The 27,540-nt window shown below is 44.4% G+C and overlaps 1 protein-coding gene and 1 pseudogene across 4 annotated transcripts; one reads left to right on the top strand and one right to left on the bottom strand.

Annotated features, from left to right (window-relative positions):
- CD48 (CD48 molecule) lies at positions 1–26,213 on the bottom strand. Of its 3 annotated transcripts, none has more exons than XM_081121256.1 (4): positions 26,005–26,213; positions 14,317–14,625; positions 2,432–2,698; positions 1–823 (listed from the first exon to the last, which is right to left on the bottom strand). In XM_081121256.1, exons 1-4 carry the CDS (start codon positions 26,084–26,086, stop codon positions 816–818), a joined length of 666 nt encoding a protein of 221 aa, XP_080977382.1. In that variant the 5' UTR covers positions 26,087–26,213; the 3' UTR covers positions 1–815. The 3 variants fall into 3 exon arrangements, with proteins under 3 accessions (XP_080977382.1, XP_080977380.1, XP_080977381.1); XM_081121254.1 differs by having other exon boundaries at positions 1–430; XM_081121255.1 differs by lacking the exon at positions 26,005–26,213 and adding an exon at positions 25,893–25,961 and having other exon boundaries at positions 1–430.
- LOC308549309 (coiled-coil domain-containing protein 117 pseudogene) lies at positions 20,853–21,506 on the top strand (annotated as a pseudogene). Its single transcript has one exon. The product of its transcript is annotated as a coiled-coil domain-containing protein 117 pseudogene (transcript).
- Positions 26,214–27,540: the final 1,327 nt, after the last annotated feature.

The following is a 27,540-nucleotide window of genomic DNA, read 5'->3' as shown; positions in this document are numbered from 1 at the left end:
AAAAAATATGTTTTTATTTGAGTGGGAGAGAGAGATGCAATGACAAGAGTAATTGACCAGCTGCCTCCTGCACGCCCCCTGCTGGAGATGGAGCTGGCAACCCGGACATGTGCTCTGACCGGGAATCGAACCGTGATGTCCTGGATCATAGATGTCGATGCTCAACCGCTGAGCCACGCCAGCTGGTCTGTAGCGATGCTTTTTTAAAAGTTAATTTGAAAATATTTATAGGTGCTTCAACACACTTTCTGCATTCCACAGAGCCAGAGCTGCTGCCCGGGTTAAGGGCATGGTCGCTGATGAAGGCACGATTCTGCAGTCGGTCTCATCCTCGGTTAGGAGAGTTTGTCTCAAGTCAATAGGAGGCTAAGGATGATGGGTATCATGACCACTAGCCATTCTGTGGTCCAAGCCACTCCAGAGGATCCGGCTGGAAGGACAAGAGAGCCCCAGACACGTAGGTGTCTTGATTACTGCGTTGGGGAAGGGTGGGGGTATGGACGTTGTCATGGGAGCAGGAAAGTGTGTTTCCTCCCTGAATCCAGTCCCAGGGTGCCTGCGACGTCCTCAGCCCAGACTGGCTCCATCTCCCCAGGTGTAAAGTATAAAGAGTGCGGAAACCCATTAAATGCCACCGGCTCAGCTGAGTGCTGTGCTTGCCGGTCACCTTGCATGTTTGGGGGCCTGGGAAAGAATCACTCCTCCACCAGATAGCACTGAGGTAGGGCAGAGCTCCAGGTGTAGACAGATGACCACATGCTATGCACAGCTGACTGAGAGAAGGAAGGACCATGTCTTCCTGTTTCTCCACCCCGTTAGCCATCTGTACCAACGAGAAGGGGAGAAAAGGGGAGAGACAGGGAGGGAAGTGAATACAAACAGGAGGAGAGGAGAGGAGAGGAGGGGAGGGGAGGGGAGCGGAGAGGAGAGGGAGTAACAAAATAACAAGAGAATGAGTGAAGAAATAGGGGAGGGAGATTAGGGATGCTTTTCTAGGATACTCTGGGAGGCTAACAGTGACAAGATAGGTTTAGCCCTTCCAAAACATGTATGTATTATAGTTTTCGACCTCGCTGCCAATGAGCAGTCACCCTCATTTTATAAAGGACAGGGACTGTGTGTCTTCCCTTTTCTGGATCTCAAGATTGGTGTTGATAGGAAGGTGATGCTGGAGCTGCCCCGTCAACTGTGGTCTCAAGGTCAGACCCCAGACTTCGTACTGAGTCTGAGGTGACAGAAGAGCAGCAAATATGAGGAGACTAGAAGAGACATGACCAGCTAGTTAGGAAGACTAAAGAAGAGCATACAGGTTCCGTAGTCCACCTGTAGCAGCAGAGATCACAAAATCAGCACAGGTAGGGGAGAGTAGACTGGGTCGGAGAAGACAATGGGAGAGCAGTGTCTTTGGGGGCCACGGTCCCTGATGACTGGGCATCACAGGTAGGAGTTATTCTAGAAGGATATGTACACCAAGGCTCAGGGATGTGATTTCAGGGGTGTGGACGGTAAGGGTGATCCTTATTTATTAAGGGGGCCCCCAAACTGCTAGTGTCTCCCAAATTGAAGGGACAGGGCCTAATGTAGCTACCATTCACTGAAGACTTATCAGGCACTGTGCCAGGTTATTTAAATTGTCTCACTCAATCCTTACAACAACATGAGCTAAGAACTATTATTTTGTCTGTTATTTGAGAGGAACATGACTTAGAGAAGCTAGTTAGTGACATTCCCAGAATTAATTCCCAGGTGTCTGACTCCAAAACCTTTGGACTTACTACCCAATCTTAGCTACCCCACTATAGGATCTGTATAGGCTTGACAGAGATCCAGAAGTGATGCTCAAGTGAGTGAGTAGATCCCCCCAGGAGACAGGAGAATCTGAAACATAAAACCCAGAATTTGCCTGCCTAGGTTCATCAAGGAGCACACAGCTGGGGAGAGCAGGGAGTCTCTTGCCTTAGGGCAAGGCTCCCACTCCTGTTCACTCCTTGCTCTCGCTCAGGCTCGTCTTTCGGCCCTTCTTTTGCTGACTTATGCAGTCTACCAGAAACCCCTCAATGAGCCTGCTCGGCAACGTGTGGCCTGCTCTCCCACTTGCCCTTTTTCTCTCTGGTCACCCTGATATCTCAGATTGTCCTAAAATTACCCTGGCCTTGGATTCTAGGACCATGCAGTGTTAGAGTAGGCAAGGAGAGAGGGCATCCTGTGCAATCGCCTTTTGCAGATAAGGACGCTGATCTCCACAAAAGTGAGGTGAGTCCCCTGGGAGGTGTTAGCAGAGCCATGAGTAGAACCCGAGTCTCCCGAGTAGAACTCAATTCTCCACCAAATTCTGTGCCCGGAGGCTTAATAGGATCCCCACACCTTTCTTCATTCAAGAGAAAACTAGGGACCCGGAACCCACCTCAGCTCCCTTGGGAATATTTCTTACCCAGTTTACAGGCTGAAGTGAAGTAGACTGTGTCACTGCTGTTGCTCACGGGATTGCTGACTTGGCACGTGTAGAACCTGGAGTAGGTTTGTGGCTTGACAGTGATTTCAAGCACACGGCTCTGGAGCTTTTCCGAAATGGGTCCTGAGTCCCCATACCAGGTGTACTTGACAGACTCGTCCTGGACCACACATGACAGATTCAGATAACAGCTGTTGTTCACTTCCTGTGCCTTCTCAATTTTTATGACAGGCCTAGGTACAGGATCTGCAGATGAGGAGGATATTATAAGATGAGACAATGGATTTATGCATTTGAGGCATTTATGCTGTGAGGGTTTAGCCAACGATGTACAAAGGAAGCTTGGAGGGACGAGTGCTGTGGGAATTGGAGTCAGAGCAAGAAGCTGCTATAGAGGGAACCAGTGAGCAGCTTTGCCCTCTGGGAAGCTCCCGACTGGAAGAGCTTCTCCTCGGGGCGAAGCTGAGCTGGATTCAGCACTCAGAAACCAAATGGGTTTATGGCCATCTGTGGGCCAGAAAGCACAGCAGAGTGTTGGCAGATCTGCTAGGGTCAGAGTTGGTATCTGAACGGTTTGAACCACTTGAGGCCCCTTCTCTAGCAATGGCCCTCAGTTGGCACCTTGGCCCGTCTTCCATCAAGGACTTTTGGACTCAGAGTCAGGAAGAGTCCTGGGGTAAGAGATACCGCCCTGCACATGGCAAAGCCCTTTGCTGGACTCGAAGAGATGCAGAGAAGAGCCTCATGTAATCCCCAGCACCTGTCAACAGTGACCAACAGCATTGCGTCTGTTAACTTTGGCACCTCAGTGTCTAGTGCAGTGTCTACCACATGGCAGGTATTCTATAAGCATCGGATGGATGGATGGATGGATGGATGGATGGATGGATGGATGGATGGATGGATGGACTGATGAAGCGGTTATGAGATAGAAAGGACAAAACACTGCCTTTGGCTTGAGACCAACCTGGATTCTGGACTTGGCTCTGGTGGAGTGACATTAGATAATTGATGCTTTGAATTTCCTTCTTATTTGTAAAATGACATTGCCCATAGGAAGGTGCTTCCTGCAGACTGTAAGTGTTGTATGCATGCTGAAGGTCACATCATCACCACTGTGGTCGTCCTGCTGCTAGATGGGAGGAAAGGTAATCCCAGCATCTGCTCCTTCCTTTGCCGGGGTCACTTTACTTGACATCCTCTCGGATCTTTTTATTCTAGTCAAGGGTAAACCATCTGCAGAATCAGTGCAGCTCAGATGTCACAGGATTAAACTGTGGCAAAGAATCGACAGGTCAGAGCTCGCCTCTGGGTTTGTATGTGTGTGGAGGGGCAAAGGGAGCTCTACCAGGCTAATGCCTTGAACTCTAGACTCATCTTCTCTGTGAAACTCTCTCAGATTGCTCAACTCACCCCACAGGCTTTAACTGAGCAACTTTTATACCTTCCCCCCCTACCATTTCCTATGGTCTAGCCTCATGTCTCACGTACTACTTTCAGCATTTCTCATGATGAGCAGCACAGCACCAGGCACTTTGTGGATGGGATTTATTGAATTAGCTGGGGTAGTCTGGTTCCAAGATGTCCCCTTTGAGTTATCAGAAATTCCTGGGCTGGACTAAAGGACAATTATTCTTCTAAAAACATCCTGAAGGTCTTTCAGGCAGATGTGCTGAAGCCAAACTAGCTAGTGGATTTTAAAATATTGAGAAATTTTACAAGCCGGTTGTGAAACCGTTAGTAATTTAGAACTGGCTGTGATGGGAATGTTTACTGCAGAGACTGGTAAGTGATACAAATCTGGAAATTTTTTTGAACACCACTGTCAGAGATTTTGAGTGTTTCTTGTTCTCAGGACCTCCTGACTTTTTAGGCCATGTGACATGGAGGAAGTGGGCAAGAAGAGGAACCTAGCCTTTAGAACTGGGACCATCTAGCTAGTGGGACCTAAATATTTAAACACTTTTTATTTGTACTGTTTTAGCATTTAAAAATTATCTACTTTGATTCTTATAACATCCTAAAAGGTAGATATAATTATCCTCATAATATGATGAGGAACTCAAGGCTCTGAGGTGCACAACTCTCTTGGATGTTTGCCCAGACCCTTTTCTCTAATAACTTCCTATCCCAGAAGGCCAGGAAGCATGTTTCTGCTTTCTGACCTAACTCTTTTGTCCATTAATGTTTAGATCAGGTACACATACCTGAGCCAAGTTGGGTTAATCAGTTTCTCTCTCTCTCTATTTATTGATTTTATTTTCTCAGGGGAAAGAGAAGAAGGGAAAGGGTCAGTATGTGCCTTACAAAATGATAGATAGCAAATGGATGTACCTGGCACAGCAAAACCAACCATCAAATAAACGGTCCCCAGTGATGGGGGTCACCAAAGCCCAAGGAGGCTCAGTCTCCTGCAGCTCAGAAGTGAGGGGATGGGATGAGGAAAAGAACAGACAGGTACATGCTTTCTTACCCTCCCTCCCCATAAATTCAAGATTTCACACAAAGCTTTGGTTTCTAGCAGTGAAGATGGAGGTATATTCATCTGTCTCCTATTAAACAATCTTGCGGCTACTTTGACATAAGTTTCTTGAATCTGCATAGAAGTTCCTGAGTGACTTGGATATACATTCACCTTCCCTTTCCTGGTCTCCCAACCCCACTTTCAAAATGGAAGTCCCCCTCATTGCTTCTCTCTACTCTACAGTTAAAGGTTAAAGTACACTTGATCCATCCACATACAGCAATCTAAGTGTTTGGCATTAATCACATATCAAGACATGGTTTTGACTCAGGAGGTTGGGAACGAGGAATGGAGTATTCTTAGCTTCGTCTGGTTTTCTGCATACATCATTTAAGGGTTGGGGAGACACTGAACAAATTAAATGTGTGGGGGGTGCATTTTGTGGGGAGCAGATAGAAGAAGGGTAGGAGTCAAGTTTTTAGAACAGAAGATCTGATCCAAAATAGGAAGTAGGGTAAGGGGAAACAGAAGAAAAGATGGTTCAAGACTCCAGGAAGAGGGGTCTCCAAGCTTATGTTTCAGATCCTTTTGCCTGGTGCAGAGTCTTTTGTCAAAGATGCTTTGGCTATTTTTCTGAATACAGAAAGACATTTATAAACAATAAAACCCCTGTGCCGGGTACATCCATTTGCTATCCCAAAAGAACACGAAGACGTTATATTTACACATTATATTACACAAACTAGGCCACCTAACGATCACTAAATCAGACAAATACAAAAGCTAGAGGGGCCACCAATTGAGGGAGACGAGAACTCAGGATCGGACACACATCACCCCTGTGTTCTATTGCATTGGCCTCTTTGCAACACAGTGAGGTGGGTTTTGAGTGATCTCACAGCATGTAAACGAAACCTGCATTTCTCCTTTAGCCACGTGACATTAATCACTGCAGCAGCAGCAGGACCCTGGCTCGGGGCACCACGAAAGCATCCCTGACGGTTTCTCTGGAAGCCAAGGAAGAACAGCCCAGAATTTTTAAAGGTTAAGGAATTTAGTCATTGCTTCATATACCCATCCCTGGGCAGCTCAAGCTAGGCACAGAGGTATCGTTCTTAAAAGCTATCTTTACCAACTCATATTTTTTACAAACACACATACATACACCTTGTTGTGTGCATGGTAGGCCTGGCCCAATCCAACCAGGAATGGATCTGGTATGTAGAGGGAATCCTAAACCCTGGAATTACAGGTTGGGAACAGGAATTCTTTCTACACAGACAACCTTCACCTAATCTTGGCTCCCCTCTGTGCTTTTCACCTGGCCCAGCCTCCCCTAACCTCTGCACCGCCCGTTCCTGTTCAGACTGATTTCCAATCTTTCAGTAGAAGGACATCAAGTCATGAGGCTACTCAGTTAAAATTTAGTCTTCATGAAACATTGACGGTGGAGGGGTTTCAAGAGGACACTGACAGAAAAACCAGCTCTAATTGGTAGAAATGAGGTCATTCAGGAGGCTCTGTGACCCAAATAGCTGTCCTGCCTGGTGATAAAACAACAACGAAATGTGTTCCTGCTGTGCAGACGGGGGCTGCTGCCCTCTTATCCCTGAGATTGCTCGTGTACCCGAGAACACACTGCAGGAACGAGGGCCTTAGATGAAAATACACAAAAATACAAAACTGGAATATTTATATTACAAAAAAAGTTAAACTGGATGGAGTTCGGCACAGGAGCTGAAAGCTTGTACTCACTTCCTCCCGGGAGCACATCAGAGTGGCGGCTAAAGTACAGAGCAGTCAACCTGGGCAGCCGAACCCCGGCTGGACAGGAGTCTTACAAGGAAGGATTTCCAGAAAAACCCGCATCAAGACCAGCAAAGGTAGAGTCGTGAAAGGGGTTAGCCCAGCACCCACGTGCAGCAGGAGGGAATCCAGAGGGATATCCTGGCTGGCGAGTTTTCCCCCACGAAGCGAAGGGCCTGAGCCCCACGCCAGTCTTCCTAGCCTGGAGCACTAGAGCCTGGAACAGGAGCCCACACGATATCTGGCTGTGAAAATCAGCCTGGATTCCACACGCCCTGGTGAGAAGGGGGATGGCTTTCTTGAAGGGCCAGCGCACAGAATCTCAGTGGCAGAACTCACCCTGGGCTCTAGCACAGAGACGGCAGTGGAGTGAACCAGAGTCAAAAAGGGAGGCATTGAAGGACACTGCTGCAGGAAGAAGGCCGGAGTGAGAGCAGCAAATGCCCTATGCTAGGTCCCTCTCCCACACCACCTATGAACACCATCTTTGCAGGGTCCAACATTCCCCTCCATACAACATCAGCCTGGGGAGTGGCAATAGCCCCTCCTTGCCCCCCTGGAGGCTCCACCCTGCTGGGATCAGTCCCAGTCTTTGGTGGACTCCAGCCTGGGCCCACGCTGCAGACCTTATCAAGAGGCTCTCGAGGAGGTTAAGGCAGGCTCCAGGATTGCCATAATCACATGGGAAGAAACTGAGTTGTGGGGCTGGAGAGAAGGGCCATTCTTTTCTCCACCTGAGCAGTGCCACAGTTCTGGGACTGGGCCTATCTCTACCTCCCCATGGTATCAACTGGTAGAGAAACAATGACCACTCCCTGCTGACTCCCCTAAAGGCCCTTCCTTGTTGGGATTGCTCCTGGTAGACAGGTCTTTGGCAGACTCCAGCCTGGGAATTCTCAGTGAGGTTCTGGCAATCACACAGGAAGAGACTGAGTTGTGGGGCTGGAGAGAAGGGCCATTTTTTCATTGTACACCTGAGTGGTGCCTCCATTCCTTTGTGGAGCCCACCCTCCACATGGCCAAATCTTGGTCTGCTTTAGCCTGGTGAACACTGCTGGGCTCATCCTGATGGCCCTGCCCAACCACAAAGTCTGTGGGGTCCCAAGCAGGCGGTAGCTGGCCTTGGTGTACTCTGAGACTTTTGCTGAGTGGCCTCAGACCCAGCACTGGCACCAAGTTTGAATGTGTATCAACCTGGTGAACACCACTCCCCCCTACCTGGTGACTTCCTGAAAACCTTTCACACACCACCAGAGCTCTTCCAGTGACTAAGCCTAACAGGCAGCCGAAGGTGGAGGTGGATGTCAGGGTGCCTTGGGCTTCTTGCTGACCTGCCCCCGGGCTTGAAGCTGGCAGAAGCAGGCCTTAGCATGCAGCTTGGCCCTTCCCACACACACTGAGGCCCAGCAGAGGCAGCCACAAATGGATTGGATGGCTTTGCAGATTTACCATCATTCAAAGAACTATCAATAATCACTAGCACCTATCCTTCTCAAACTACTCCAAAAAATTCAAGAGGAGGAAAGACTCCCAAGCTCATCCTACTAATTTAGCATTATTCTAATTCTAAAACCAGATAAAGACACTACAGAGAAAGAAAAAACTAGACCAATATCCCTAATGAACATAGATGCAACAATCCTCAACAAAATATTAGCAAACCAGCTCCAGCAATACATTAAGAAGATAATACACTATCATCAAGTAAAATTTATTCCTGGGATGCAAGGTTGGTGCAATATCCACAAATCAATTCACATGGTACACACATAGACAAAATGAAGGATAAAAACCACATGATCATATCAGTAGGTGCAGAAAATCCATTTGATAAAATCTAGCCCCCATTTATGATTAGAACTCTCAACAATTTGGGAATAGGGGGAACATACCTCAACATAATAAAGGTCATATATGACAAACCCACAACTAACATCATACTCAGTTGGGAAAACTAAAAGCGTTTCTCTTAACATCAGGAACAGGCAGGGATTTCTGCTTTCACCACTCTTACTCAACATAATATTGGATGTCCTAGCCACAGTAATCAGACAAAAGAAAGAAAGAAAAGGCATCCAAGTTGGAAAGGGAGAAGTAAAGTTCTCATTATTTACAGATGACATGAATATATAGAGAGAGAACCCTAAGGACTCCACCAAAAATCTACTAGAAATGATAAATGAATTCAGTAAAGTATCAGGACACAAAATTAATATTCAGAAATTGGTTGCATTTTTATATACCAATAATGAACTATAAGAAATGGAAACTAAGAAAACAACCCCATTTACAATTGCATGAAACACACATACACACACACACACAAAGCAGAAAAACTCTAGGAATAAATTTAACCAAGGAGGTAAAAAACCCTGTACTTGGAAAACTATAAGGAACTGAAGAAAGAAACCAAAGAAGACACAAATAAATGGAAGCATATACTGAATTCATGGGTGGGAAGAATTAACATCATTAAAATGTATATACCGCCCAAAGCAATCTACAGATTCAACGCAATCCCTGTCAAAACACCGATAGCATTTTTCACAGAACAAGAACAAATAATCCAAAGATTTGTATGGAAACACAAAAGACCTCAAACTGGAAAAAAGGGAACAAAGTGGGAGGTATTACATTATCCAATATCAAACTATACTATAAGGATGTAGTATTAAAAACAGCATGGTACTGACATAAAAACATACGAATAGCTCAATGGAACAAAATAAAGAGCCCAGAAATAAAATGAACACCTAAATGGTCCATTACCCTATGACAAAGGAGCCAAGACCATACCATAGGGTAAATACAGTCTATTCAACAGACGATGTTGAGAAAATTGGACAGATACATGAAAAAGAAAAAGAAACTAGACCACCTTCTTACACCATATACAAGAATAATCTCAAAATGGATTAAAGACATAAATACAAGATTTGAAACCATAAAACTTCTAGAAGAAAACATAGGCAGTAAAATCTCAAACATTTCTCTAGCAATGTTTTTTCTGACGTATCTCCTCAGGCAAGAGAACCAAAGTTAAAAAAATTTAAAAATGGTACTACATCAGACTAAAAGATTTTTCACAGCAAAGGAAACTATCAACAAAATGAAAAGACAACTTACTGAATAGGAGAAGATATTCATCAATGATACATCCGATACAGGGTAAATATCCAAAATTTATAACGAACTCACAGAGCTCAACACCACAAAAACAAACAACCCAATTAAAACATGGGCAGAAAATGTGAATAGACACTTCTCCAAAGTGGACATACAGATGGCAATAGACATATGAAAAGTCACTAATCATCAGAGAAATGCAAATCAAAACCACCGTGAGAAACCACCTCATACCTGTCAGAAAAGCTATCATCAAAGGTCAACAAACAAGTGTTGGTGAAGATGTGGAGAAAAGGGAATCCTCGTGCGCTATTGCTGGGAATGCAGGCTGGTGAAACCACTGTTGAAAACAGTATGGAGGTTCCTCAAAAAAATTAAAAATGGAACTATGACCCAGCAATTCCACTTCTGGGTATATGTCCAAAGAAACCCAAAACACTATTCAAAAGAATATATTCACTCCTATGTTTTTTGCAGCATTATTTACAGTAGCCAAGATATGGAAGCAACCCAAGTGTCCATCAATAGACGAGTGGATAAAACATTTGTGGTACATATATATGATGGAATATTACTCTGCTATAAAACAGAATGAAATCTTACCATATGTGACAGCATGGATGGATCTAGAGGTAGTATGCTAAGTGAAATCAGCTAGACAGAGAAAGACAAATGCCATATGATATCACTTATATATGGAATCTGAAGAACAAAATAAATGAGCAACAAAATAGAAACACACTTATAGATACAGAGAACAAACTGATAGAGGCCAGAAGGGAGGGCTGTTGGGGATGGGGGGAAAAGGTGAAGGATTAAGAAGTACTAATTGGTAGTTACAATATAAGCATGCGGATGGAAGGTATAGCATAGGAGATATAGTTAACAATACTGTAATAACTATGGTGCCAGGTGGGCACTTGAATTATCAGAGGGAACACTTAGTAACCTACATAAATTTCTATCCGCTGTGCTGTACACCTGAAACTAACACAAAAAAGTGTTGAATGCAAACTGTAATCAAAAAATAAAATTTAGCCCGGCCGGGCGTAGCTCAGCGGTTGCGCGTCGACCTAGGATCCAGGCGATCGGGGTTCGATTCCCGGTCAGGGCACATGCCCGGGTTGTGGGCTCGATCAATGACTCTCTCATCATTGATGTTTCTATCTCTCTCTCACCCTCTCCTTTCCTCTCTCTGAAATCGATAAAGATATATTTTAAAAATAATAATAATAAAATAAAATAAAATTTAAGCCCTGGCTGGTGTGGCTCAGTGGTTAGAGCCTTGACCCATGCACCAAAGGGTCTTGGGTTAGATTCCCAGTCAAGGGCATGTACCTGGGTTGCAGGTTCAATTCCCCAACACCAGTCTGGGCATGTGAGGGAGGGAACCAATCAATGTGTCTCTCTCATATCAATGTTTCTTTCTCTCCCCTTCCCTCCCTTCCACTCTCTAAAAACCAATGAAAAAATATCCTCAGTTGAGAATAAATAAGTAAATATATATATATATATATATATATATATATATTTTAATCCTGAAAGTGGCCCTGGCCAGTGTGGCTCAGTTGGTGGAGCATCATCCCATGCACCAAAAGGTTGCTGGTTGGATTTCCAGTGAAAGCACATGCCTGGGTTGTGGGCTTGATCCCCAGTAGGGGGTGTGCAGGAGGGAGTCAATCAATGTTTCTCACATCAATATTTCTCTCTCTCCCTCTCCTTTCCTCTCTAAAAAAATTTAATTTAATTTAATTTAAAAAAACACCTGAAAGTGGAAAAAGAAAAAAACAAATGAAAAGGTAAACTGCTTAGGATAGGTCATTCACACACAGCTAGTGCAGTTGGCAACCTAGAAAAAGTGGGACCAAGGAGCAGTTTTCCAAGGGACCAAATAAATAAAATTATATTGGCCCAGAATGGGGTGGGAGTGAGCTTAAGAGTAGCAGGTCTGCAACTGGTCCCCCAACCACCCCTTTGCCTGTCATCACAACCCACTGCTTGGGACAATTCTCAGACCCCTATCCGAGGAGTGGGTTATGAAGAGAAAGGGCGTGGAAAAACCCTGCCTCACCTGAGATGCCCTCCCACAGAACGTAGTGGTTTGTGGGTTGGGTCCATCAATGCAGTCTTATGCTTAATCTTTTTCCACTCTCGCACAGGAAATATTATTATTACATAGGCTTCTTTGAAACGAAAGCTACCTCCCTATCCAGGTCACTTTCAAACGCTGGAGATTCTGGGGCTGGCGACTCAGATAAACCATACAGGGAGGGATTTCCCCCAAAACCCTCCCATGCATTTGGATAGAGCCGTGGTTGGAGTTCTTTGCCTCGCCCCTCCCTGTTCACCCTCCAAGAGGGAAGAGGGGGGTGACGCTGTGCACTCCAGACTGAGATAACAGCAGTGCCAGCTGCCCCCTACCCATCCTGTTTCCACTTTCTCCTTTCTGCCGATTGACGCCTGCTCCTCGACGCTTCCTGATCGCAAAAGGATGCCCCCCACATGCGCCGTGGCTCAATTCTAGGCCCCTGGGAGCAGATCAGAGCTGTGGGGCTCTTTTTCTTCCTCCCGTAAGTAGGCTGGCTGGCCTTCCCTGTGAGCTGGGGGCCTGCTGGGCCTTCAGTGGATGCCAGGCCACCATCTAGGGGTGGGGTGGCAGCTTGCAGTCCTCGGCATAACGGTCTAGACCTGCACAGTTGCCCCACCCGTCCCTTTGAGCTTCACTTCTCCATGTTCTGCCCTTCTGGCCTCCTCTCACTCTTAATATAGGACAGTCCCCTAGAGCTGGTGACTCAGATAGATTCCAGGCTTTTGGTGAACTTCTTCATTTAAAAATTTATTTATTTACTATTTTTAGAGAGAGGAAGGAAGAAAGAGAGGGAGACATTGAACAGTTGTCTCCCATACGCACCCCAACTGAGGATCAAACCTGCAACCTGGCTATGTGCCTTGGCTATGTGAACCCGCCTCCTCACCCTAGGATATTTTTTCCACTACTTTTCAGAGAGAGTGGAAGGGGGGGAAGAGAAAGAGAGAGAGAGCGAAACATCAATTGGTTGCCTCCCGCACATGCCCGGCAGGGGCCAGGGCATCAAGCCTGCAACCAAGGTATGTGCACTCGACAGGAATCGAATCCAGGACCCTTCAGTCTGCAGACTGACGCTCTAACCACTGAATCATGCTGGTCAGGGCTTTGGTGGACTCCAGAAGCCTTCCATGTGCAGCTTACTCTGCAAACTGCTGGTTTGACACAGAACCCATGGCAATTGGCTATGCCCGTGGCCCTGGGCCTCTCAGGTCAGGCAGCTGCTGACCCCAGAGAAGTCCAAAGGCAAAGGGATGGCTTGGAGAAGAGGTTGCTACGTCTTCCCCAGCACAACCAGTTTTTCTCTCTTGAGAATTTAAATAGAAAGGTACAAAAGTCTAGACTTTGAGAGATAAGTCATATAAAATGGCAGGGACCCTTAGGCCTAGTCCACAGATACCTGAGGCTAGGGACTCTGGACTGGCCCTGGTTCTCAGTCTTCCTCCCCTCTTCCCTTCTTGAATCTTCTAAAGTCCTTTAAGTGTTTTAAATAATCCTAGTTTATTAAATAAATTCTCCTTTTTTGCTAATGGTACATCGAATTGGTTTCTGTTACTTGCCATCAGAATAAATTTACCTGCCCAGCCGGGCATGGTTCAGTGGTTGAGCATCGACCCAGGATCCAGGGGATTGAGGTTCGATTCCCGGTCAGGGCACATGCCCGGGTTGTGGGCTCGATCCCCAGTCGGGGGCGTGCAGGAGGCAGCTGATCAATGACGACTCTTTCATCGTTGACGTTTCAACTCTCTCTTTCCCTCTCCCTTCCTCTCTCTGAAATCAATAAAGATACATTAAAAAAAAAAAAAAGAAGAAATTTACCTAATGGGCATAGCGATGTTAAAATCTTTCTCCAAGGTCACATAGCTAGTAAGTGAATACAGTTTTTAACCCAGATTTCCATGTATAATGTCCTAGTACTTATTCCATATATATTGCTTAGGCTAGAGCTCTGAGTAGAAGTTTTTGTCCTATACATTCAGAAAGACTAAAATCCCTCCTTAATATTCTGCTCCATCCTTTATCTCTTCTTTTTCCTTAAGTCTGATAAAGTCTTTGTTCAAATATATTATTAAGATGAGCTCAGAACTGATCTGGGTTGATCACAGGAGAACATGAAGAGAATAGAGAGGGAAACATCTTACTGTTTTTCTTCTCTTCAAATCTTAGACTCACTAACATCAAAGAGATGTTAAGTGTCCCAAGGCTATCGATTTGGGTTCTGCTGGCCCAGGATCTCTCCCAAGAATTGGCTCCAGGAGAAATGAATTAAGCCTGTCCTAAGGTCCTCTCCTCTCGGAAGAGCCCCCATAATCACCAGGAAGCCTCCCACTGGTCCATAAGGGGCCCAGAATGGGGACTTGCCCCTGGGTTCCCCAAACTCACCAAACACCTGCAGGGGGACTTTCCAGCCCTTTTCAATCCCAGACTTCATCAATACCTTCAGGATGTAGTTGCTGCTGTCTTCTTTCCGGACATCAGAGATGTGGAGCGCACCATTTTCACGACAAAGCATGACCCTGTCCTTAAATTTAGTTCTGAAAAAGCGAGGATTAGGCTCGTTGGACTCCCATTGTAAAATTTTCTGTGTGGTGTTGTAAAACCAGGTGAGACGTTGGTAGTTTTCAGGCAAATTGGAGATTTGAAGACTTGCATTTTTGCCGGAGACCTGGAATACCGGGCGTTCTGAATGACCTGCCAATGAGAGGCAGAGTGAGGCCCATCTTAGAGAAGGCAGAGATGCCCTGTGGTTCAGGCTTTGGCCTGGGCTGGTGGGTCAGGGAAAAAGGAAGGAATTTCTGCTTGCAGCCATGAGTATGGCCTTTAGCAGAGGGCCTGGACCCCTAATCGGAATTCAATGAAAGTTGGAGATTGCGAAGTGGGTTTGGGGACAGGGAACATTTCCATCCAGTTCTGCCTCAGGCAATAAAGAAAAAGGACATTGAGGCTGGCCCAGTAGATTTTCAAATAAAATAATGACAAGCCATCTCCTCTCTGGGCTTGTGTTCCCTACTGGTTCATTGAATTTTCCAGCAGCAGGTGCGGAGTAGAGGAGAAACAAGGTTTAAAGTGGATGGTCTCAGCGGTGGAGCATCGACCTAGGATCCAGGAGATCGTGGTTCGATTCCTAGTCAGGGCACATGCCCGGTTGTGGACTCGATCCCCAGTCGGGGGCATGCAGGAGGCAACCGGTCAATGACAACTCTCTCATCATTGATGTTTCTATGTCTCTCTTCCTCTCTGAAATCAATAAAGACATATTAAAAATAAATAAATAAAACCAACACACAGGAAAGTACATGCAAGAGATAAAGAAAAAAAAATAAAGTGGATGGGAGACAGCCCTGGCTGGTGTTGCTCGGTGGTTAGAGCATTGACCCCTGCACCGAACGGTCTCAGGTTTGATTTCTGGTCAAGGGCACGTAACGGAGTTTCTGGTTCACTCCCTGCCCCTGGTCAGGGCTCGTGCGGGAGGCAACCAGTCGATGCACATAAATGTTTCTCTCTCCTCTCTCTCTTTCTCTTCTCCCTTCCTCCCTTCTGCTCTCTCTGAAAGAGCAATGAAAAAAATATCCTCAGGTGAGGATTAACTACAACAACAAAAATAAAGTGGATGGGAGACAGAGCTGTTCAGTGGCAAAGTATTATAAAAAGCATTTCATTAACAAAAATTGTATGCTATTTTCCTGGCTTTAGTGCTATTGGTAGTATCTGCCAGCTTTTTAAAACTTGTGATATATTGGGATTTCTTTTCTTACTGTAACTAAATTTATTTTGTTCTTATTTGTATGTACAGTTTTGTTCTTTCTTTCGTGAGGGTACCCTACACTGCATAAGCATCAGCTCTAAAAAATCAGGTTTGTCTACGTTGGAGAGAGAAAAAGTGATAGCTACAAGATGCAAGGTAAAAGGAGGTCTGTTGAGTTTTTTGTGGGTGGGGGGAACTAGATACTGTAAATATATATGCGTTCATGTACCGCACAACAATGCTTCAGTCAATGATGGACCGCACGTACAGCAGTGGCCCCACAGATTATAAGGGAAAAATTCCCATCGCCTAGTGACACACGGCCTTTAATGTTGCAGTGCCGCCATCGCTCGCGTGTTTGTGGTGACGCTGGTGTAAACAAGTCTACTGCACTGCTAGTCATATAAAAGTATAGCACATGTAATTATGTACAGCGCGTAATTGTTGATAATAAAAAATGACGGCTACTAGTTTATGTATTTATTATACTATATTTCTATCGTACTGTATTTTCATCATTATATCTAGCATGTACTCTCTCGACTTATCTAGCCTTTCCTGTAAAACAATATGCTGTGTTACACTTGCGGCTGCCTCATATCACGTCTCTTGACTGCATCATTTTCTCTTGTGCTTCACTTAATTTTATGCTGTTTTATAAAGCTAGTGCAGCCTCAGGGCACAGTGTTTGTGCAGCCTGCAGCAGTGCACAGTAACGTCCTAGGCTTCCCATTCGCTCACCGCTCACTCACTGACTCACCCAGAGCAACGTGAGGTCGTGCAAGCTCCATTCACGGTCAGTGCCCTGCACGGGTGCACCATTTTCTATCTTTTATAGCGTAGTTTTACTCTACCTTTCCTACATTTAGATGTTTCAGTACAGTAACACGCTGTGCAGCTGCTTAGCCTAGGAGCAAGTGGCTGTGCCATCTAGGTCTGCATAAGTGCACTCTATGATGTGCACACAGTGATGAATTGCTTAATGACACATTTCTCAACATGTACCATGTTTCTCAACATGTAGCACAGGACTGTACGGGCTGATAAAGAGCAGTAGAAAAAAGCTATGGTTGAGGAAAGAGGAAATATAACTTATGTCACTTTGATCTCATACACTGCCACACAAAAACAGAATCATATTGTTCAACATCATATATATACCACCTAGCTGTTCATTTTCCACACGTCTATCATTTCCAAAAGCATTCTCCTCAATGGCTAAAAGACAATAATGCCTGTGTCCCAGGGCTTTCAAGTTTCTATTTATTAATCCTTCCAACCATCCATCTATCCATTCAACAAACATTTATTAAGCACGTATCCTGTGCCTGAGGCATATTCAGATACACCTAAGCATTCATTTTACAGTGCTTCTGATTGATCCATTTTATACTTTATAATCTCCATGGCATAATCAATTCAGCCCAAGCAACAATATTTGAACAACCACTATGTTCCTGGCACTGTGCTAGGCTCGGACATCAGCAATGCAGACAGAGTCTGTGAATTCTTGGAGCACACAGCTTAGCAGTACATTCTCTAGAGGATTTTAAAATCATTAGACATATATTCTACACTTGTTCTCATTCTATTAATTGTTTCCATGTGGATTAATAGAAGTAGTGACAATAGAAGCCTAGATCAGTGTTTTTCCACTTGGCACTGTTGACTCTTTGATCTAGACAATTCTTTGATGTAAGGGTCTTTTCATGTGCATTGTAGGACGTGTAGCAGCATCCCTGGCCTCTGCCCACTCAATACCACTAGCACCTCTCCAGTTGTGACTCCAGACACTTCAAAATGTCCCCAGGGTGGGGGGCAAAATCACCTTTGAGCCTTCATTCTGGTTGAAAACTGTCCTGGGTCATCCTTGCAGACTCTCCAACAAGTCTCAGACATATGCTTAGAAAGATAGCATAACCCACTGTTAACCACGTCTTTATTTCTCAGTGAGACGTCATAGCCAACCACCAGGATGACTTTTTTGAAATCATTATGCATAGGTGATGAAGGAAAGAGGAAAGAAAGCTATAACATCCTGTGTATGCCTATATCTTAGCATTCATTATATTGAAATAATCTGTTTAATGTATACTCCCTGCCTCTGTCACCAGACTATAGCTTCTTAAGGACAAAAAATGAGTCCTATGAGTCTCCTTCATTTTCCATTATAGAAGTGATGGTTAAAAGTATTGGTTCAAATCCTGTCTCTACCACCTGCTAGCTGTGTAACCTTGAGCATGTTACCCAAGCTCTCTGCTTTTGTTTTAGTGCTTATGGAGGTTGTGATGGTTAATTTTACATGTCAGCTTGACTGGTCTAAGGGATGCTCAGAGGGTTGGTAAAACATTGTTTCTGGATGTGTCTGTGAGGGTGTCTCTGGGCGCGATTAGCATATGAATGGGTAGACTGAGTAAAGATCACCCTCACCCTGAGCATCATCCAGTCCTTTGAAGGCCCAAATAGGACAGAAAGGAAGTGGAAGGGTGAATTAGCTCTCTGCTGGAGCTGGAACATCCATCTTCTTCTACCCTTGGGCATCAGCGTTTCTAGTTCTTGGGCCTTCAGACTTGGACTGGGACTTACATCACTGGCTGCCATGGTTCTCAGTCCTGTGGATTTTGACTAAGACTATACCACTAGTTTTCCTGGACCTCCATCTTACAGATAGCTGATCATGAGACTTCTCTTTATAGATAAGTGCATAATATGGGTTCTGCTTATATACCATAATATGGTTATGCCATAATTGCATGAGCCAATCCTGCATAGTAAATACATTTTGATGTATATATCCTATTGGTTCTGTTTCTCTGAAGAATCCTAATTGATAGTTATACAAATAAAATGTTGAGAATATAATTTAATTAATACAAATAATAAATTAATACAAAAAAAGTACTTAGACTAATACTTGGAAGGTTAGTAAGAATTCAATAAAAGTCATGTTTTATTATAATTGCCTATATTATTTTTATAGTCATAACATCAAGTACTATGCTTGTTACTGAGATGTTAAACAATTACTTGTTTAACTTACTTTATTGTATCAAAACAGCAGTAAAATAAGGACAAGATTTATGACATAATTTTTAGAAATGAATGCCTATATGTAAATATGAAAGAGTAAGGGATATAGAAGGGGCCTAAAACTCAAAAAATAATAGCAGTTCCTGAAGAAGCTTTCACTTGTAGCCTAATGGTCTAAAGGTAGGAGATATCAGTATGGCCCTGGCCAGTGTGGCTCAGCTGGCTGAGCATTGTCCCACACACCAAAAGGTCTCTGGTTTAATTCCCAGTCAGGGCACATGCTCGGGTTTCAGGTTAGATCCCCAGTAGGGGGGTGCACATCAACATTTCTCTCTTTCTCAAATCAATAAAAACATATATTTTTTAAAAAGATATCAGTATGCACAAGAGAAGACACCAAACCAGGTCACCAGCCTAGGATGTGTGATTTTAAGAAAAAGAGGTGCCAGCACCACTGTAAGACCAGAGAGCTTCCCTGAAGGCTCTTGAGGAGGAATGAGAATGATCCCAATGAGAACTGAAGACCGCAGAGCATATAGACTCAAGTCATTACCCAGGCCCAGTTATAATTTGCATCCTTTCTCCAAAATGGAGTCTACTTTATAAAAACAATGAGATCTTGTTTGGCAAGGGTGTCCCCAACATGCTCAAAAGAACTTCAGACTGAAGTGTGAGAGGGAAATCTATACCAGACTCAAAGTCGCTAAGGTGGTGAGTCTCTCAAAGGCAAAGGCCAGGTCTTACCCAACTTCAGATCCCCACAATACTTGGTTAGCATTTGGCGTTTAGTATAGAAGGAATGAATGAATGGATGAATGAGTGAGAGACACAACGTGTACGTAAGTGTTCCCAGTCTTCTCTTGATGACCTCCTACTAGTCAAAAATACTTATATTTTACTTCCCACTTAGTGTTGCCCTCTTGCCTCCTCCTTAAGATTAGTTTGGACTGAATTGGCGGAGAGGAAGGGATGAGTTAAACGAAGGCCACTCAGGTTGCTTTAGGAAATAGGGGTGCTACAGCATGAAGGCTCAAAAGAGTAAGAATCTCTGAGCGACAGATGGATGGGACGGTTTGAGAAGACTGGAGAGGGAAGGAAAGGGGGTTGTAGAAGTGTTGCTATAGCAACCTGTGACCCTTCAGTGCGGGGACGGAAGCTCTAACCATGGAGCACACTGGCCAGAGCTGGAGCCCTATCTTACGGCTGGGGCCTGAGTGAATGAAAAATAGATCATTATTATGACATAGAAAGCAGAACATCAGTGGAGGAGGTGCCCAAGAATTCTCAAAAGAGATAACATAAGAGTGTTGGTCACATACACTCTCAAGTTTTCAGATATCTATAAATAAGCTAAGAGAAACATTGACATGTAAACCCAGCAGCCTCAGATGGATCAAGACACATGCTTAAAAACAGCAAAGGAAGAGTGAACTTTGTTGTAAAATATCTAATAAATGAGGGGCCTGGAAAAGCAACATGAACCTAAAGATAGAAACACTAGAGAGAATGGTTGATTGACCATAAAAGAAAGAAAGAAAGGTATTCTAATTTTCTGAAAGAATTCTATAACCCATTCACAAATTGAAGAAGAAAGATGGATTAATTTTACCCATAGAGGTTGCAAGATTAATGCAGAAACATTGTAATACAATTTGGGGTATCAAGGTGGTAGTTTAGCCAGCTAACAGAGGATTGTCTAATAAATTCAGATAGGTCGATATTTTACTTATGTAGAGTATATTTATATATTTTTCAATTTTTAAAGTAAATTGACAAAACTTTAATTTGCCTTCCTATCAATTTCTTGTTTTAAAAGGTAGGAGAAACAACTTTCAGGAGAGCTACTATTTTGATTTAATTCTAACAGGAAGAAGTAATTGGGTATGTGCCTGGATGTTTAGGATAAAGTAACCCTGTTTACCTGTCGTTTACAATAGAAAATAAAGCAGACATTTTCTGTGCTGACCCATGTTTCTTGTTTGCAAAAAAGCAAAATTTAAATTGGGGGTGGGGGGGATCAGGGATCAGATCAAAGGAAGTAATAATTTTATACCAAAGAGTCTATTCATCAAGAAGAAAGTTCTAAAGAGGAAGCGCTGATCACTCTTCAAACAAGTCACATGGCTTCTAGTAAAACTTTAAGATGAAAGAGGTGCCTTTTAAAAACTTGGAGAGGGAGAGGCGGGCACGCCCCGGGGGAGGGCGGCGGGCAGGCTGCCCTTCAGCGCCCCCCCCCAGCGGTGTGTCAGGGCCCTGTGCTGCTCCCAACGCTGGGTTCCCCGTGGGCTTCAGGAGAGGGCCCGGAGCAAATCCAGGCACGAGTGGCCTTCGTGCCCCCGGGTGTTATACGGCATTTGTGAAGAAATGGGTCAGACAGCTGGAGAACCACAGCGTGAAGTTGCCAGGAGGCAGCTTCAGGAAACTGGGGACAGAATAACTGACGAAAATGAAGAAGTGGAAGCTGGCAGAAGTATCCGCCATCGCCCCAGTCTTACTCTGTCTGATACCATGAAAAGAGGTTTGAAGAGGGAATTTGAGGAAGTCTTTACAAAGAAAACGATTGAGCCCCAGGAACCATCCTTCCATGGAACTTGTGCGATGGAAACCTCTCCCTGAACGCCTTTCTCATAAGCCAAAGCCACCATGTAACGCTAAGAACTACCCCGGGGAGAGCCAGGCTAAGCACGCGGCCTTCCCGGGGAGAACTGAACCGCTCTTGGACCCTGGGCAGGCGGGGATGCCTGTTTACAGCAGTTTGGAGACAGCTGCTTGCACAGAAGAAGAGATGGAACTCTAGAAACCTCTTTCTATACCAAAGTTGTGAAATTTTAGAAGGTTCACGTGTTCATTGGTAAGCTTACTTATATCGTATAGAGATGCATAATTGATAAGGTGACCTATTCAGTAATGTTTACAATTTGGTTAACTTTGAGTGATAATTTAAAAGGCTTTTAGGTAACCCCTGTGCAAATTGGCTGTGGGAGAAGCATGTCTTAGGCAGTCCCAAGGAAGTGCCGTGTGAGCTAAGCCCAGCATCGATAACTTCAGTAGTTCAAAAAAGGTTGTACCTGTATGAGCAAGTTGAGTTTTAAATGTTAATTTAGAAAACGGTGACGGAATAATTAACTGAGAACATATGGGCCGGCAATGTTGAGATTTACTGAAATAGCCAATTTGCCTGGTGCTTCAACTACTGTGCAGCAACCTAACGGTTAGTAGAGAATAGCTTCCTGCTAGCAGGACGTCTTCAGTTTTTGGACATACACCAGCTCAAGGTGTCCTTTGGGGATAACCCGGATTGAAGTTTTTTATTTCTCAGGAAGAACTCTTCTGTGAGGCGAGGACTCAGTAGTGCAAAATGAAGTGACAATTCCTTTAATGCTGCAGAATATTCACTGTAACTTATTAAATGAGTGCAATAGTGTAATACTGGCCCTTTCCTCACACAACAGGAGACCACCCCAGTCCTTCTTGTTTTCTGGGTTTCTTCCTGCTTTGTACGAATCAGATACCTTGTGCAGGAAAATGGGATTTATGCCAAGTATAGACGTCACGTTTTAGAAACTAGCTCCCAGGCATTTTTGAAACACATGCCGAAATCCTTCCCCTTGTTACAGATGGCGTAGAGGCCACAAGTCTGCTTACTGGACTGTTCTCTTGCCTTTTGTTCCTGCTCTCTCTATTTCTGTCTGGATAGTCAGGAAAAGATTTAATGTTTAATATTTAAACAAAATATTTAATGTCTACACAATAAAATTATTCAAACTTCAAACCAGTATTTAAACCACTTGGAAACCAGTTAATAGTTTCTTAATCTCAGATTTAGAGATGAATGTAAACTGTATTCTGTTGAAATCGGCAAGCATTTGATTCATGCCATTTGAAAACCTCCTGCCTATGGGTCATTGTTTAATGGGACCAACTTGCAAAGTTTGTAGCCTTAAAGAAATCTCCATGCTAAAAAAATCTGTTCTACTACAACCCAAAAACATGAAGCAACTGCCGTGAATCTGGAGTTAGTGCCAGTGTTAGGGTGGAAGAGGTGATAGCTTTCCCAGAAGCACCCAGACGCACAGGTGGTCTTCTATAGGAATTGTTGGGCAGGCCTCTGAGCAAAGGTCTGTGTGATGACGAGGAGGAAGGGCCCCCAACAAGGCTCTGATACCACAGGAGAGGGTAAATATAGGAGAGGATTAAGATTCTGCCCGGCCCGGCGTGGCTCAGCGGTTGAGCGTCGACCTAGGATCCAGGAGATCGGGGTTCGATTCCCGGTCAGGGCACATGCCTGGGGTTGCAGGCTCGATCAATGACTCTCTCATCATTGATGCTTCTATCTCTCTCTCCCTCTCCTTTCCTCTCTCTGAAATCAATAAAGATATATTTAAAAAAAAAAAAAAGATTCTGTTCATTAAAATCTAAAGAGCTTATTTCAGAAGTCAAGCTATCTGACATGACAATTATTTCTGCAGGGAAATGCATGTTTAATGCTGCTTTTTAAACTTCCTGCATATGTTTGTACAAAAATTGCCTTCATCCTTGTGGTGCTTCATCTGAACCATCTCCATAGTCCCCGTGCTTCTGCGCAGTTTTTCTTTTAGAGCATAAGACCTGCCTTCGCCTCAAGGTTTCCCCAGGGGAGTGCAGGCCTTCTCACTTAGTACAGCTTTTGCAGCATGTGGCTTTCTATGCTAACGTGTGGAGAGGAAAAATTATCTAAAGCAGGTGAGCTTTAATGAACAAAGGTATATCTTCTCTGAGTTTTAGTAGGGTGTGTGGGGTTGTTTTTTTTTAAAAAAAATTAATGTGAAGAAAGTAAGTCCAGTTCTCACAAATATTAATCAGTCAAATAAAAAAAACACCTCATTCTTGAAAAGGTGCAAATGTAAAATTTAGGAAAATAACTAGAACCATGAGAAGAATGTTTCCCAGCAAGTTCATTCATTATTTTGGGTTTGGAACTTGGTTTTGTTTTAGAATAGTGATAAGAATGGTGCAGTACTAGGAAAGTTCTGGAAAGTGCTGTCAATTTTACTTTAAAATGAGAATCTGGTGTTTCTGTACTTCATTGTTTTCAGTAAAACTTCATAAGTGTTTTTTGGGGAAAAATTATAGATGATAGATGATAGATAGATAGATGATAGATAGATAGATAGATAGATAGATAGATAGATAGATAGATAGATAGATAGATAGATGATAGATAGATGATAGATAGATATGAAGTTACCTGGAGCTCTCTGATGAGATCAGCTATTTACAAACCTCTACAAACTTTTTAAGAAAGTTATTTGGCAGTAGATATCAAGACTGAAGATCTGTGTCATGAGTGACAAGGCGAACAGAGTGCCATTTCCTGTGATGGGAAGTCTAATGACTTCAGTAAGTCAGATTACAATGGGTCAAGGCCTAAACTGAAGACAAAGTAGAGGAGACCAAAAGTAAACTAGTCTTTCCAGACGCGTTAGTGAGAATAAGAACGAGAGTGGTGGGCCACCACGCAAAGGGGTGTGAAAGATAAAGAGAGTTTGGGGTTCTCGGTTTTCAGTTTTACTTAAACAGGAGAAAAACCTAAGCTATGATGGGTAAAGGGAAGGGGCCAGTGAACAGGGAGACATGGTAGATGTAGCTCCTTCCCTCAAGGAACTTTCATTCCAGTGGTTAGGCAATTAATAAGATAATTTCACTACTGGTGGAAAAGGTTAGGAAAAGGGAACTACAGCATGCCAAGGGGGCACATAAAAGGGAGCACATACGTGAATTTGGGGGTCAGGAATGGCTTCCATGGAAGGTGTGAATAGGGATCATTATAAGTAGAAATTCACTAGAGAAAGATGGAAACTGGGAATAATGAGCTTTCCAACCAGAGGAGGAAAAAAAAAATAAAAAAATGAAGTGTCTGGAGAGAAAAAAAAAAAGCAACGTCATTTGAGGAAACACAAGTAGCTCAGTTGGTTGGAGCAAGACTAGGTGAGTGTAATGTTAAAGAGAAAACCGTAGACCTCAAATGGCACAAAACCTAGATTTAATACATGGCCTAATTGTGGTTTCAGCCTCTCTCAGAAACATAACCTTAATAAAACAGTCTGGAATTTTCTGGTCAACACCAATGAAGTAATCTGAATGGGAACCTGGAAGGGAACTTTCTGCATAATACAGACTCTCCATTGTCTTGGTGGACCACAGTTTTGGGTTGCTACCTGAATCTGCATCTATGGGTTGCAGTCTTCTATTCAAATAAATGCTGTTTACTCTTCATTACAGGCTAAAATTATTTTTGGTTGACAGCGTTTCTGCTTTTCTCTCTCTCTCCCTCTCTCCCTCTCTCTCTATTTGGTGGAAAGCTGCTGAATATTCTATTGTAGGGTGGGACCTCTTCCCCAGGGTGACCTTTCTTCCCTAGCATATCACTAGTCATGCAGTTTGGACCCCCTGACCATTTCTCCCTAGAAACAACATCTAGGCCTCAGTTGTATTTCAGCTTCAGGCCCGGAAAGGCAGCCAAACCAGACAAGCGACACCACCACTGACCTCAGGACCAGCTGCACTGGATAAAGACCCCCTGCCCTGGAACCAATCAATCAATGGAGACCTAGACCTTGAAGGGACACACCTGGGAAGCTGCTGAATATTCTATTGAGATCTTCCCCTAGGCCCCTCCCCTAAAGTCTCCACCCTTAAAACCCCGAAAGATGGAGGACCCAGAGCGAGCCTCCGATTTTCCCTTCCTCCCTCTCCCTCCAGGCATGTTACCAATGACCTTCCTCACTCCCAAGCCCCAAAGGCCCTCCCTTTACCTCTATAACTTGTATCTTCAGCCCATTTCTTCTATAAATTACTTTTCCTACCTCTGTGATTTTCCAAATAAATATGAGTCTTGGCTCTGAATTCTTTCCTAGCCAGAACTCAAGTACCTAGATTGCTGAACCCCAGGTCAAGTCAGTACGCCCCTCCCACCAGACTAACACCCAGAGCCCTTCCTTCCCACTGCTCCCAACATTTCCTCTGATTCAAAATGTGACAAATACTTCACAGATCATAAACCATGGGACCAAGAGGGGCCTACTTCATGTCCACACGGTCCTATTTTTGCCTTGTCACCTTGGGAAAAGAGATGGAACTCGATACTCCAAGGCTGAGGAAAGCTCCCCCACTCCCAGCTGCCAGGCTACCAGAATGTGAGTACCTGTGGCCTGGTGCCCGAACTCCGCTTCCAGGCTCGAGCCATGTCCCATATTCTCTCTTCCACCCACCCGTGCCTTCAGCGCAGCCACAGGCAGACAATCTACGGAAAATACCTTGAATGTTGGTCTCCAAGAAGCAATGAGGCAGCAGTAAAAGATGTAGAGCCAGACACCACTTCAACCCTTTGGAGCACATGCCGCTTTCCAGAGCGCCCCAGGAGCACGGCAGCCAGGCAAGACCCAGGCTGCGAAGGGGCAGGAGACCGCTGGGCTCGGAGCTCACCGCTCAGGGTGGCGCGAGGAGAAACCTCCCTCCCCCCTCTGGCAGTTTGTGAACAAGGTCAGAAACCAGAAACAGGAAGTCCTATAGAGTTTGTGTGTTTTTTTGTTTCGTTTTTCTTAAATATACCTTTATTGAGTTCGGAGAGACGGAGGGAGAGGGAGAGAGAGAAACATCAACGATGAGAAAGTCATTGATCGGCTGCCTCCTGCAGGCCCCAAACTGGGGACCGAGCCCGCAACCTGTATGTGCGCCGACCGGGAATCGAACCGGGATCTCCTGGATCCTAGGTCAATGCTCAACCGCTGAGCCACGCCCAGCTGGGTTTTTTTTTTATCTGAGGATACCACAAAAAAAGGAAGTGAAGCAATGTCGTTTGAATGTGCACTGTTTTTGTTTTCTGAGGAGAGGATCCATAGCTTTGTATTCTCAGAGGGGTCAGTGCTCGGAAAGCTTACAGGGCTCTAAAAGAATACCTGCTTTTGGTTTCCTAGGCAGGAATTACCCTGATTAATCCAGAGGCTAAAATTAGCAGGTACCTACCCAAGCCTGCACGGGACTTCTGGCCCAAGTCAACTCTCAATCAAGCTAGTAGGTCTGCGTGGGTAGGTATCTTTAGAACAGAAAGTTGGGGCTGCATCTCCCACCCTTTAAGTCCCACTCTCAGGCTCTTTTTCCCTTAGGGTCACTCACTGCTTGAAACTTTACATTGACCTATCCACTGAACAGTATTAGAAAACCAAGATTACTTGGCCCCAAAGAATGGATTCCCCACCCTCAGGGACCTAACCTTTTCCCCACAGAATTAGCAACCCTAAGGCAGCAGAGGACAGTAGCCTGAGCCTGACTAATGATCACAGAGCCCAGGTGCCAGAAAAAAACCTTCAGAGCTGACCTCAAGATCTGAAGAAATTAGCCTTACCTCACCTCTCGTTAACAGAAAGGGGATCTGGCCCTGAGCAGGCCTGCCTAGGGCCAGCCCGTAGTGTGTGGGTTTTTGACTTCATGCAAAAAAATTTTCACAACACAAGTCTGGGTGAATTTTAGAGAATGTTATTAAAGCTGGGGACGGTAAAATAAGGGCTGGGGAAATGAGCTTAGGCTGGTCTGCTTTGGCTAAGAAGTCAAAGAAAAGGGGACCCTAGGGACAGGTTCAGGGGGTTTGCCCAGGGTGAACTGCTACTGCCCATTGCTATCTTCGTTGCAAGCCTTGTGGGGTCCCTTAGGGTTTAGGAGATGAAGGCCTATGGGGGAATTAAGGGGAAGTCCCAGTCCTGCTCCTGGGAGGAGAGCAAGCTGGACCTTTGTTTTGAGGGATTTTTAAAGGCTGGGCATTTAGGGTCTTAGGAGAGGATCTCAATAGAATATGC

The sequence above is a fragment of the Miniopterus schreibersii genome, assembly GCF_964146895.1.
Source record: "Miniopterus schreibersii genome assembly, chromosome: 19".
Lineage (NCBI taxonomy): Eukaryota > Metazoa > Chordata > Mammalia > Chiroptera > Miniopteridae > Miniopterus > Miniopterus schreibersii.
This window is presented reverse-complemented; position numbering and strand designations above follow the sequence as displayed.